This window comes from Atractosteus spatula, chromosome 13 (genome assembly GCF_055471065.1).
Source record: "Atractosteus spatula isolate fAtrSpa1 chromosome 13, fAtrSpa1.hap1, whole genome shotgun sequence".
NCBI lineage: Eukaryota > Metazoa > Chordata > Actinopteri > Semionotiformes > Lepisosteidae > Atractosteus > Atractosteus spatula.
The window spans coordinates 34582597-34595771 of record NC_142718.1 but is presented as its reverse complement, the minus strand read 5'-3'; the positions used below and the strand labels follow the sequence as shown (position 1 = coordinate 34595771).

At 43.1% G+C, this 13175-nt stretch overlaps 1 protein-coding gene across 1 annotated transcript in view; it reads left to right on the top strand.

Moving 5' to 3' along the window:
• Nucleotides 1-13175, top strand: part of unc80 (unc-80 homolog (C. elegans)) — a 70877-nt gene that overhangs the window by 32184 nt on the left and 25518 nt on the right. The window contains exons 24-38 of the mRNA XM_088931089.1: nucleotides 10-222; nucleotides 1164-1299; nucleotides 2161-2294; nucleotides 2587-2764; nucleotides 3173-3376; nucleotides 4005-4102; nucleotides 4917-5117; nucleotides 5624-5731; nucleotides 6606-6744; nucleotides 7373-7554; nucleotides 7638-7769; nucleotides 9777-9809; nucleotides 11553-11739; nucleotides 12183-12314; nucleotides 12924-13067. Coding sequence (XP_088787215.1) covers nucleotides 10-222; nucleotides 1164-1299; nucleotides 2161-2294; nucleotides 2587-2764; nucleotides 3173-3376; nucleotides 4005-4102; nucleotides 4917-5117; nucleotides 5624-5731; nucleotides 6606-6744; nucleotides 7373-7554; nucleotides 7638-7769; nucleotides 9777-9809; nucleotides 11553-11739; nucleotides 12183-12314; nucleotides 12924-13067 — 2221 coding nt within the window. The remainder of the gene's footprint in view (nucleotides 1-9; nucleotides 223-1163; nucleotides 1300-2160; nucleotides 2295-2586; nucleotides 2765-3172; nucleotides 3377-4004; nucleotides 4103-4916; nucleotides 5118-5623; nucleotides 5732-6605; nucleotides 6745-7372; nucleotides 7555-7637; nucleotides 7770-9776; nucleotides 9810-11552; nucleotides 11740-12182; nucleotides 12315-12923; nucleotides 13068-13175) is intronic.

Here is a 13175-nt window from a genome sequence, read left to right as displayed (position 1 = left end):
CCCGTACAGGAAGCCCCAGTAGTAGCCAGGGCCTCGCTTTTCCTGGAGTGTGCCCGCTTTGTGCACCGCTGTAACCGTGGCAACTGGCCCGAGTGGATGAAGGGACACCATGTCAATATCACCAAGAAGGGACTGTCCAGGGGCCGCTCTCCTGTGGTGGGCAATAAAAGAAACCAGAAGCTCCAGTGGAATGCAGCCAAGTATTTCTGTCAATGGGGAGATGTAAGTAACAGACCACACTTGAATGTGGACTTGTTCTGTGGCACTGAGCCTCATTCTGTACTAAAGGTTTTATGTTTTCTTTTGGCTTTAAAAACCATCAGTTGCAAAAGATTTTTGTAAGGAATTGCATGATTTCATGTTGTTTAATTCACTGGTTTCTGTAGAACAAAAACATCAATGATAATGAAAAACATACATACTGTGTACAGCAAAAGTACAGAAAGAGATGGCACGGAAAAGCCTATGATAATAATTATAATTACTTCACTTATATAGCACTTTTCTGGACACTCCACTCAAAGCGCTTAACAGATAATGTGGACTCTCTTCCACAACCACCAATGTGCAACATCCACCGCGACCAACGGCAGCCATAGTGCGCCAGAACGCTCACCTCACACCAGCTCTCAGTGGGGAGAAGAACAGAGTGATGAAGCCAATTCATAGATGGGGATTATTAGGAGGCCATAATTGGTAAGGGCCAATTGGAAATTTGGCCAGGACGCCGGGGTTACACCCCTACTCTTTTTGAGAAATGCCCTGAGATTTTTAATGACCACAGAGAGTCAGGACCTCGGTTTTACGTCTCTTCCGAAGGACGGCGCCTGTTTTCAGTACAATGTCCCCATTACTATACTGGGGCATAAGGACCCACATGGACTGCAGGGTGAGCACCCCCTGCTGGCCCCACTAACACCTCTTCCAGCAGCAATCTGGAAGGAGTCTCCCATCCAGGTACTGACCAGGCTCACACCTGCTTAGCTTCAGTGGGCTGCCAGTTGTGAGCTGTAAAGTGATATGGCTGCTATCATCATGCCCGGCTATGATCCAGATTTCCAGACTTTAATAGTTGGAATAAACTGCCAAATATACCCTTGTCATTTGAAGCCTGAATACCAGCTGTCAAAACAATCAGATTGTTTTTCAATCTCCCCTTGCAGGCTATTGGTGCTCGTCTGAGTGAGCTCTGCCATTCAGACAGTGAGAGTCCAGCCAACATCCTGGGCTTCATCTATGATGAAGAAACAAAGCGTCGGATGAGAAAGGAGGATGAGGAGGAGGACTTCCTGGATGACAGTAAGCTGGTCTGAGTGGGGGTGTCATACAGAGCTGCTTGAAGTGTAGTGCAGCCGCCCTGAGTCCATAGATTCTTCATTTCTGAGGTTGAAGACTAAGCAATCCAAAGTCTGATTTTATTAATGAGCATAAAGCCCTGAAATCAAGCTGTTGTGATCTTGTATAACTGAAACAGGAATACAGATGTACTGCATACAATGTTTTACCATTTAATCCAGAGAAAAAAATAATTAAAATAGAACATAAGAAAACAAATCTATGTTAAATAAATTAGGGGCAGTCATTACCTATAGTAACTATTGATTATAACTTTATACTTAAGAAAAGTACAATTGTGGGTTCAAATGCCATGTGAGACATTGCTTTTGTACCCTTGACTGAGGCATTTATCTCAGTTTTCTTCAGTTACATACCCTGCTGTATAAATGGGCACAAATTTAAGTCACTTTCGATAAAGGTATTAGCCAAACAAATAAATCATGGTAAAAGTAGATAAATCAATTGCAGTAACACAATGGCTCACTGGGTTTCTGTGGCATTAAACAGACTAATAAGGACATGTGACTCCTCTACTGGATATGACACTGGTCTATCACAAGGATCACCCCAAAGCAATGCTGGTTATCATTCATACAGCTGAGTGGACTGGAGCAACTGGGATTACGGTATCTCACTGAAGGTACAACAGCAGTGTCTGCAGCAGGGACTTGAACTTACAACCCACTAGTTATGAGTCTAGAGCTATACCCATCACACTATATAGCCCCTGTAAAAGTAGTAATACAGGTACGCATGTGTTTGAAGCCCGACCACAGGGGCAGTAGCATAGCCACTCATTGTGTCTCTTGGCTTCCTCTCCAGACACAGTGAATCCCACCAAGTGTGCCTGTCCTTTTGCTCTCAAGATGGCGGCCTGTCAGCTGCTGCTGGAGATCACCACCTTCCTGAGGGAGACCTTCCCCTGCCTGTCTCGCCCCCGTACGGAGCCTCTGGCGGTCAGTGTCTCTCTATCTCTTGTCTGGGAGGATAAGTCTTTTGCTAGCTGGGTCTTGGGGTTTCTGCTACACAGCCTGAGACATTTAGCCAGGTCTTCATTTTAGAATCGAAGCAAAACCTCAGGTTTTAATTTTGCAGTGTCCATGTGGTGCCTGCCTTCTTTTTAAGAGCAGGGGAGCCGGAAATGGGGCCTAGGCAGAAAATGCTTCTGTTAAGTTTCGTACAGTGGGAGGCTGCAGTAGCTCTGGCCCCCTCTCACCCACTCGCCCGCCTTCTCACTCTCCCTGGCAGGACCTGGAGAGCTGCCGCCTGCGCCTGGACCCAGAGCTGGACCGCCATCGCTATGAGAGGAAGATCAGCTTTGCGGGGATTATCGACGATGAAGACGCCCACGACTCCCTGAACAGCAGCAGCCACACGCTCAAGTCTGACACCGCGTGCGACGACAGGAAGTATCAGGAACCCAGCGGTATTTCACACTTGTCTTTATAGTTTTTTGCTCTCGGATGTTCTGCACACGCCCTGTGATGGAATGGTGTCCCATCCAGGGTGTGTCCCACATGCCAGGATAGGTTCCTGCTTCCCTGCAACCCTGTACTGGATAAAGTGGTTAGAAAATAGTTGGATGGAGGTTCTGTGCACTGGAATGCCTTTAGCTTTCTTGTCTTCTTCAGTTCCTACAGCCCTACTCACTTCTTAGGCAACAGAGGATTTATCTCGGATAGCAGATGTTCTGCAGCTTTTGTTCCAGTGTCACAAATTCATTTCTTCCAGTGCAGAATTTCCACAGTGTCCAGGCTGTCTGCTACGTGAGAGTTCCCTCTCTTCCTATGCAGCTGTGTCCATTTGCCCTGATGCCCTTCTCTCCCATGCCCAGCTCCCATCAGGAAGATTCGCATCGGTGGCTCTCGGCTCCTGCAGATCAAGGGAACCAGGAGCTTCAGGGTCAAGAAAGGTGGGTCCCTGTCCAGTATCCGGCGGGCCGGCAGCCTGAAGAGCACCAAGATGTCCCGGCAGGACTCAGAGTCGGAGAACGAAGACATCGGGCTGTCGCAGAGCAGAGACACCGTGACCGACATAGGTACTATGATCTCAGCTTTCAGCTGATCTGGGCCTGGCCAAGTATTGAGCTGTTCATGTTTTAAGAACTGCAGCCATTTTATTATATTGCTTATTGTAGTTTGAAACCACTTGTCTCTGCAATTTCTAAAAATGAAGAGAGGTATTGGCATGTAAAATACAAAATGCTTCAAACTGCTATGCAATGAGAGTCTTATTCCTTCTCGATGTCAGCTTCTGCAGTCATACAGTCATGCAGAACTGCATTAATGAAGATTAATGAAGTCTTCATTTTTCACTTGAAAGTGGATAACAGGCTTAGTTCTAAGGTAGAACTGAAACCTAAAGAGAAACATCAAATCTTCCATACCTGAAGTGAAACCAAAGCCAATCACATTTACAAAACTAGAACATCTAAAAAGTGAAGTGAAGTTGGTTTCAGCAAGGGAAACTGAAAAAAGAGGAAATTGCTTACTTACTCTGTTATCAGAAATAAGTTAATTCAGTCAAATGCTGAATTTGCAAAGTGGGCGTATTCATGTTTTCCTTGTAAGTTATTTGTGTTTCCCTGTAGTATGAAGGTACTGTAGCTTGTTTGTGCTATAATATACTTGGGCAGCGGGCATTGCTTTGTGATTTTCTGTTGGCAGGGAGCCCCTGGAGTACCAGTGAGCCAAGCATTGAACCTGAAGGACTAAGCACCACTGGAACTGAGGACAACTACAATAGAAACATGTCCTGGCTGCATGTAGGTCTCCATACATGTAAAGCATTGGAGGGGTTGTCATTTAGATTCTAACCCAGTAGTGGCAATATACAGGTATTTGATTCAGTCCTGTAATTCGAAGGTGAATGGAAAAGCAGAGATGGATGAGACCTGAAAAACTAACTGGAGCTATTCCCAAATATTTTCCTGGATTTCTTTTCCTGTTTTCCACTACTGCCTTATTTTGTGCAAGATCAGGGAATTGATAGATTTTATCGCAAGCTGCAAAGCTGATAGCAAATATAGAATATGAACAAGTCCTCCATCGAATATATTACCTTGCATATATTACCTCCTGAGTGGTTGAACAAGTAAAGACACTTGGCCAAGTGCAGATTGAGGTCATGGGTTTGAGCCTGGGTCAAGTCACTAGCCAGCTGTAGCCGACATTCCCCAGTTGGTGAGCGGTAGTGTGGGATAAGTCAGCCAGAGGTCTCTCAGCTCTGCAGCCCTCCAGGCACATGCACCTCCTCCATTCGGTGCTGAACTTCCATTATGGGCCTTTCTTGTCTGTGACATGTTAAATGACAATGACAAGTCTGTCTGTTTCTGCAGGGGACTATCAACAGCACTTCACCTCGAATCATGCATCTGCAGTATGTGCTATTGCATGATCAAAACTGGGGGAAAAAATAGTTAGTTTACGCATCAAATCAATATTTCAATATTTCAAATCAATATTCAAAGCCCAAGCCTTCCCTCACTGATCTCTCACAGCGTACAGTAAAATCTTTCTTGCTGTGTAATCTGAAAAGGAAGCAATGATTCACAGCCCCCCTTCCGTCTCTGCTTGCAGATCATGATCTTACTGTGCAACCAGCAGAGCTTCATCTGCACCCACGTGGACTTCTGCCACCCCCGCTGCTACCAGCACCACAGCCGCTCCTGCGCCCGGCTTGTGCGGGCCATCAAGCTGCTGTACGGAGACAGTGTAGACGGGCTGAAGGAGGACCGCTGTGCCAGCAGCGTCAGCACCCGCACGAAGAAGATGAAAGAGGTGCGGTGTGCAGCGTGTGCCCCAGCAGTGCTCAAGTACTGGGCCTTCCACCTGTCCCCGCTGGGTGGCTTGTTTGATTGCAAGTTTGCTATCTTTTCTGGTCCATAATTGCCACCAGGAGGTGATTTCAGCAAAGCTTTGAGCTCAATTCATCTGTAAGGTCTGCTGTTAGATGAATACGTCCTTGGATAAAAAACACTGTGAAATTGTTTGCAGTTCTAATTGTTCATTGTGCATTCTGACCAAAATACAGTATCTTTTTTTAGACAGCCCAATATTCCAATATAGAATTTTCTTCTATATATCCTATGCATACAGTATGTATGCTACAGTATGGTGTGCTTATTTTTGGAAAAGGCTTGTTTCAGTTGCTTTGGGTGTAGTTTTCCAAAACCTTTTTACAGTATGACTCATGTATCTTGGATGATATTAAGTTGCCTTTGGTTGTCTGAGTGACATTTCAGACTATTGCAATCCTTATATAATGACGTGTTGTGCCTTTCCAGTGCTCTGATAAGTCCTGTCTAAGGACTCCATCCTTGAAGAAGAGAGTCAATGACAAAAATGTGGAGGGGAAGAAGGACACAGGGATGCTGAAGTACATCCGCAATCAGGTGACCAGCTAGTTCCTCTACCACAGAGCATTCTTTTTTCAGCTCTGTAGTCAGGAAACTACAGGCCGCTTCAGTTTTGTTCCTTGATTTTGCTTGTGATTTTGTCATTTGATACCAATATAGATCTTAATAAAACAGAAGCAGATTGCAGCAAATACTAAGAATCAATTCAGACTTTATTACGCCCTAGGAACAATTTGCCAATGTTCTGAAACTAGTGCATTCTACTGGTGTATATCTATATGTGACATATACTGTAGTAAGTTAAATATATTGAAGTCAACATCCTAGCCATGTAAGATCAGCATCAGCAAGATCAGTTGATGTTGTCATGGTGATAGAACCAATTTGCTCTTGTAACTTATAAAACAAATTATTGGTCTTTAAGCGACTAGACATCAACTAAGCAAAATGGGGCAAAAGCACTGCTCCTATTTGTAACCTCCACACAAAGCCCCATCTTGATGATGTAACGGCAGCCAATATACTCACCACACACCAGCTATCAGTGTGGAGAAGAACACATAGACAGGTATTATTAGGAGGCCATGATTGGTGAAAGCCAGGGGGAAATTTGGCCAGGACACCAGGGTAAAACTTTTCTAGGAATGCCCTGGGGTTTTTTATGACCACAAAGAGTCAGGATTCATGTCTCATCTGAAGGAAGGTGCCTTTTTTGAAGTATAGTGTTCCCGTCACTATACTAGGACATTAGAACCCACACAGACTGCAGGGTGAGCACCCCCAGCTGGCCCCACTAACACCACGTCCAGCAGCAACCTGAGCTTTCCCAGAAGGTTTCCCATTCAGGTATGGGCCAGGCTCATACCTGCTGAGCTTCAGTGGCTTGACTCTTGTGAGTTCTGTCTTCCAGGTGATGAGCCTGTCCCCAGCCCCCCTGTCCCTTCTGATCAAGGCGGCCCCCATCCTGACGGAGGACATGTACGGGGACATCCAGCCGGCGGCCTGGGAGCTGCTGCTCAGTGTGGATGAGCACATGGCTGCAGCAGCAGGTCAGTGAGAGCACCAGCAGCAGTGGAGAACAATCCTATTTTCTTCTGCTCCAGTTCTTTCCACAAATTCATTCCCAGTGCCATTCTCTTGCATTCCCGTCTAACCATTCGAGCACATTTATTGCTTACAACACCTCTCTTTCCAAAATGACATAGTGGGCTTCCCAATTGAGAGTAAAAGTGGAATTGAATGCTTAAAACAGAGTATAGGTTGCTTTTTGGATCTCTTACATAAGAATTTAATGTAAAAAACATTCCACTTTAGTCCTGGTTAGCCTTTTTCATATCCTTTTTGATAACCAAATTTCCTTTGGGTTTGGTGCTTTCATTAGTAGCTCAACAATACAACAGCACCTTAGATTACTAAATGTTGAGTACAATAATTTGATTAAGTAAGTCACCCGCCATTAAAGACATCATCTGACAGTGGTCTGAAAACAGCAGCTCCAGAAAACACATAGTACTGAAACCTAAATCTGATAGCGACCCAGATAAATCCTAGTTTGGGTTTATATACTTATTTCCCTACATTGGAACATGGTAAAGCCAGGTAGTGGCCTATCCCTGGCTAAGGAGAAAGGGATCTTAAAGGTCATCAAAGTGCTCTGTTTCCTGTCTGTCTGTGCAGCGGCCATGTTTCTGCTGTGTGCTGTGAAAGTGCCCGACACAGTCACGGAGATGATCATGTCAGAGTTTCACCACCAGGAGGCTGTACAGAGGATCAACTCCGTGCTGAAGTTCTACACCCTGTGGCGCTTCAGGTATCAGGTGTGGCCACGGATGGAGGAAGGGGCGCAGCAGATTTTTAAGGTACACACATTATTATGCCCTATGCAAACATCCATCAGTTGGGGACTATGTGTTTCTAAAGAACGTTTTCTGTGCTATTTCAGATCCCACCGCCCAGCATTAACTTCACTCTGCCATCCCCTATTCTGGGCATGCCCTGTGTGCCCATGTTTGATCCCCCCTGGGTGCCCCAGAACACAGGCAGTGTCCAGGATCCCATCAATGAAGACCAGTCTGTAAGTCTCTCTCACCCTGTTGTCTTTCAGTAATAGTGCAAGGTCCAGACAAAATGAAAGACAAAGGAAAATATGAAGTAGACACTATAACATTGTTGCTGCAATCTATAGTATCTGACGTTATAACACACTTTCAATGTGTTGGAAGAGGTTGGTTAAACAGACCATTTTAAATTCACATGCATACAGTATGTACTCAAAATAGAGATATTAGCAAAAAGATTTGTTTGCTTATATTTCCATATTTGTCTTACCTCCTCCCACAATTGTTATAATACTGTACTACAGGAACTGCTAAAGTCAGAGTCTTAGGAAATGCTGGGCTAAATTTGTATTTATCTACTGTTTGCTGGATGCCTACAGGGTGTGGACACATTTCTTATGTTGCATACTTTTTTGTACATTACATTACATTTTGCCATGATGTAATTAGTGGAGTACCACAGGGATCTGTACTGGGACAACTGCTCAATTTAATTTTCTAAATAAATATGGGAATGCAATAATACGTTCTAATAATATGTTAGGATAGTCACAAGTTAGAATTCAAATCAAGGGATATTATGTTAAAATTATATAATACACTATTAAGCCCTCAATTAGATCATTGTGTACCACTTTGGTCACTATGTGATATAAAACATATTACTGTACTAGAATCAGTCCAAAGAAGAGCACAGACGCAGTCCAGGGCTTAAAGTAATGTCCTACACTGACAAGCTGAAAGTATTGAGCCTTTTTAGTTTATTTAAATGGATGCCTACAGTCATACAGTTGTTTTTTTCTGCTATGAAAGCATGGGTGCAACTTAAACATAGAGAATTTCTCCCTTCTTGACCATTTTTAAAAAAAACATTGTAATACAAGCGTAACGTGCCCCCTCCAATCTCCATTCCCCTGATAACAGTGGTACCCCTCAAAATTTCCATCCAATAAATTTCCAAACTACATTCAGACAGCTGCAATAAGTACTTGACTGCATCAGCACCAGTACTCTACATCTTTACTGTCCATCTCTATACGGATCCACAGTATAAAGTAGACATCACAGTACAGTAGACATCTATGTGGATTTAGTTATCCATTTAAATGATATCCAGAAAGGCTAGAAAGAAGAAGCTAACAATGCAGCTCAATGCTATAGTGCCTACCACATCCATCTCTGCCACAGAAAGCAGCTAAGGTGAGAACTATCATTTAGCAAAGACAAACGTCCTTCAGCTTTTCTGCATCTGATTGGGTGAGAACAAATATGAGAAATGTTATGAAGATGAAAATAAGACATCTTTACAATATTGTGAACATACAATAGCTTCATACACAGGGGTCGGTCCAAAATTTACACCAAGATTCCTGACCTGAGTCCTGGGACAGATTCCAGGACCATCAATATTCAAATCAAGGCGGATGCATTTGTTGAGTTGATAAGGAGAGACCACAGACACAGCTTTTGTTGCATTTATTTTTTTAACATCATCTTAAGAGTGTTAAGCACTGTTAAGCACTAAATTAAGTTACAACACCCCTGGACAAAATGTTCATAAGGCATTAAGCAATAAAGTCAGTGTTTTTGTGTGGTCATGCATTCCCTGTGAAGAGGGAATTGCCTCCTTCTCTAGTTTTGGACACTACTTAATAAACACTTAGAATAGCACTGGTTTGAGAGCAATCCTTTTTCAGTCTCTGTTTTTCAGCAGTTCTGGAGAAGATAAAAGCTGAAAATGTTTGCTATTGTTGTGCACGCACCTGCCTTTTTGCTGTGGTGCTTAATTTCTGGCTGGGATGCTAAGGCTCGGTCCCAGAAACCACTATTGTGGTTCTGGTTAAAGGCTGCATGGCTGTTTGTTTTCATGGGTTGCTGTTCTTTATGCCACAGGTGTGGATCATAGTGCTGTACTGTACTTCATGGTACTCACACAAGTGATCTGTTGTTTATTTTTCCTAGCAGGAGATATGTACGTTACCACTAACATACCTTATCATTGATTTGTTTTGTTTTTTTTGTAGTCTCCAACATTAATTCAGTCAGTATTTACAATAGTAAGTTGGGCTTTTTATACCAATGCTTGTTTGGACATGCACCCAGTTTCCTGAGATCATTTATTAACAAAGGAATGTCTTTTTAATCACATCACTGAGATATTCACACTGTCTGTTCTAGCTTTCCCTTTGAACATGAAATAAACCTACAGTATGATTGGAACCCAAGACTAAAATTAAAAATAATGTTGAAATACAGTTAATAGTAGGAATAGTTTAGCAGTGAGCATTCAACAATTTTCCCTTCTAAAAGTATGCTGTGGTTTTACTGTGGTGGAAGCATGGCAGGGCCCAGTCAAGCATGGTAAAGCATAAAGAGGTATGGAAATGCATGGTAATCCACAGTAAAGCATGGGAATTGCATGGTAATAGCATGGTGACGTGCCTTGCATATTGTCATGGGAAACTTTTATAAGGGACATCAACATTTTTGTGCAACATCTGAAGTCTGTGTTTAAATATCATTTCATTTTCCTCCTCTTGTGGCTCATTCCTGTGAAACCCGCTGTCTGCTAACAAAAGCATATAACAATGTGATACTTCACCTTGTGTTAATTTTGGTAAAATGTGTTTTCAGCTGTGACATCTGTGAACAGGATAATTGTATGATGTGTAACACACTTGAAGTAAATGGGCTATTTAATTCTTTTTTAAATGATATTTTACAGATCAGTTCCCCTTGTTATCTTAGGAAAGATTTTCCTTACGCATAGCTGAAGAAGAATGACCCAAACATGATTCAGACCTGCCCACTCTTTATACAGTATTTAATAAAATACTATTAACAAATGTGGGATCAAAATTCAATTATGTATGGAAACTTTCCTTCTTATAGCAGACATATAATTTCAGCAATTCTAATATACTTTTTATTATAATACTATATATTTAAATAAGTATTCAATATTTTATTAAATCTAGGATATTTATTTTACTTTCCTTTGTAATAAGGAATATATTCCTTGATTTGAATTGCAATTCACACAGACCCTCAATGACCTCCTTGAGTTAGAGATTCCCACGGGCAGGATAGCACATTGCTAGTTTCTAGAAATGCTCAAAGACTTTGCTCAGAAATCAGATTGTCTCCTGTTTTTCTAAGTTAATGTTGGGCTGTTCCCTTTTTATTATAGTAAACTTCCTTATTGTTAGATGTTCTGAGGTTTTCACTAATCCAGCCCAGGAGATAGAGCTATTAAACAGTGGTTCACTGCTGCATGAAAACAGCATATTCACAGTGTAAACGCTTGAAGAGGTGTTTTATTTAGGCAATTAAGAATATCTTTCATGCATAATCCCCCACATTCAAAGCCTACCATTCAAAAAACATCACTATGTATGTTTAGTTGCATTTATTCCTTATTATATTATTTATTGTATTTAAAAATATTTTGACTCCAAAAAGCTTATTAACAAAGGTTATAGTGCTATAGTGCATGTAACAAGACTCTCTGACTGGAGTATGAATCACCCAGGGCACTACACACCCCTAGATCAGCTCTCTGCAGGCTACTTTATAAGGCAAATTGGATGGAGAGCTTGGCTAGTCTGTAGCGAAGGAGTATGTGAAGGAGGCTCCTTCCCTGTTTTGAGTATTGAGTCATTTGTTGCTGGACTTAGATTTCTGCTCTTGCTGGATTTGACTTTAAGCTGTGGTCCAAAGTTTGCTCCCTAGTCCGGTTGCCGTTCCAGAGTCTAGCTCCTCATCGGAGCCCTGCCCTGCCTTGCTTTGTCCCCGTGCAGAAGTCATTCTCAGCGCGGGCAGTGTCCCGCTCCCACCAGCGCGCCGAGCACATCCTGAAGAACCTGCAGCAGGAGGAGGAGAAGCGGCGCCTGGGCCGCGAGGCCAGCATCATCACAGCTATCCCCATCACTCAGGAGGCCTGCTATGAGCCCACCTGTAGCCCCCCGCCTGAGCAGGAGGAGGAAGGTGGGCTGCCAGCGTGTTGCTGAGCTTCATGTACCCCATCAGCCTTGTCTAGATTCCATACCAAATCATCGGCACGTCATTGATATAATACTTGATGAGCAGGCCGAATTCTTTTTTTATGGTACAATTCTTACAAAATTCTGAAATATGATCAAAATAACATGTCCTATGACAGCTAAAGGTTAAGGCTTAGGCCATTAAAACCAGCCCTTTTCCCATGTACTGTGTCATCACACCATCTCAGAATCCCACCATCTCAGACCCGGTAGTTTAATCCAACCAAGATGAATTCTTTATTGCGAGAGAGTGTTTGATAGGTCCAACATCTGGTCTTAACAATATATCTTTGAATATTTATGTGTAGTCATCCACCAGGAACACATACATCTGTTTCTTTGCAGTGTTCTGGGGATTGATGTCATGTGTCTGTTGTTCCCTGTCAGCAGAAGAAGTCACCAACCTGGCCTCCCGCCGCCTGTCCGTCAGTCCCTCCTGCGCCTCCAGCAACTCCCACAGGAATTATTCGTTTCGGAGGGGCTCGATGTGGTCTGTGCGCTCTGCCACAAGTGCCGAAGGTCAGCTTGATTCCCCTCCCAATCCCACCGGTGTGCCTGTCTTTTCAAGTGTCTCACAAGCGCACAATTGCTTTACACTTCCAATCCTGACATGCTGTTATTTTATCCATTTCAGAGTTAGTGACTAAAAGGTTAACTAAAGTTAAAATGGTTTTATTTTTCATTAAGTTCTTAATATAATTCTCCAGAATCCAGGGTTCTGGTCTCAGGTATCTATTTTTGTGATGTTTGCCAATGCTTTAAATTCCTCCATCTTGGCTAGGTTTGATTGGCTATTCTAAAATTTCCCTTATCTATGGCCCTGAAATCTGGTTTCTGCAGTGCAGTGGAAGAGCAATTGTGTGCTCTAAATCCTTGTATTAGTTTTTTCTGAGATAAGCTCCAGCTCGGCACCAACCTTCCCAGAATAAGTGACTTCCTGCCAAAGTATTGATAGACTCTCCTGAATGAACTCAAAGCTCTGTCTGTACTGTCTAGAACTCATACATAGCTGTTGAATTAACAGTCCGATCAAAATCCAAAAATATTTACAGTTTAAGTATAGAAGACCAAGTACCTCGTTTAGCTAATTGCGTCCTTGGTTCTGTTTGTGTGTTGTTTTGTGCCCAGATGAAGAAAATGCAACTGAGCACACACCAACCCACCATGTGCTGCAGCCGCCACAGGCCGTGTTCCCAGCATGCATCTGTGCAGCGGTGCTGCCCATTGTCCACCTCATGGAGGACGGGGAAGTGCGGGAGGATGGAGTGGCAGGTGGGAGTGTTTCTGGACTCATTTTAACCTTGGTGTTTCAGCTCCATCTGTCTGTGTTTCAGCTCGAATCTGTCTTGCATGAGTACCTGTGTATTCTGTTAGCAGCAG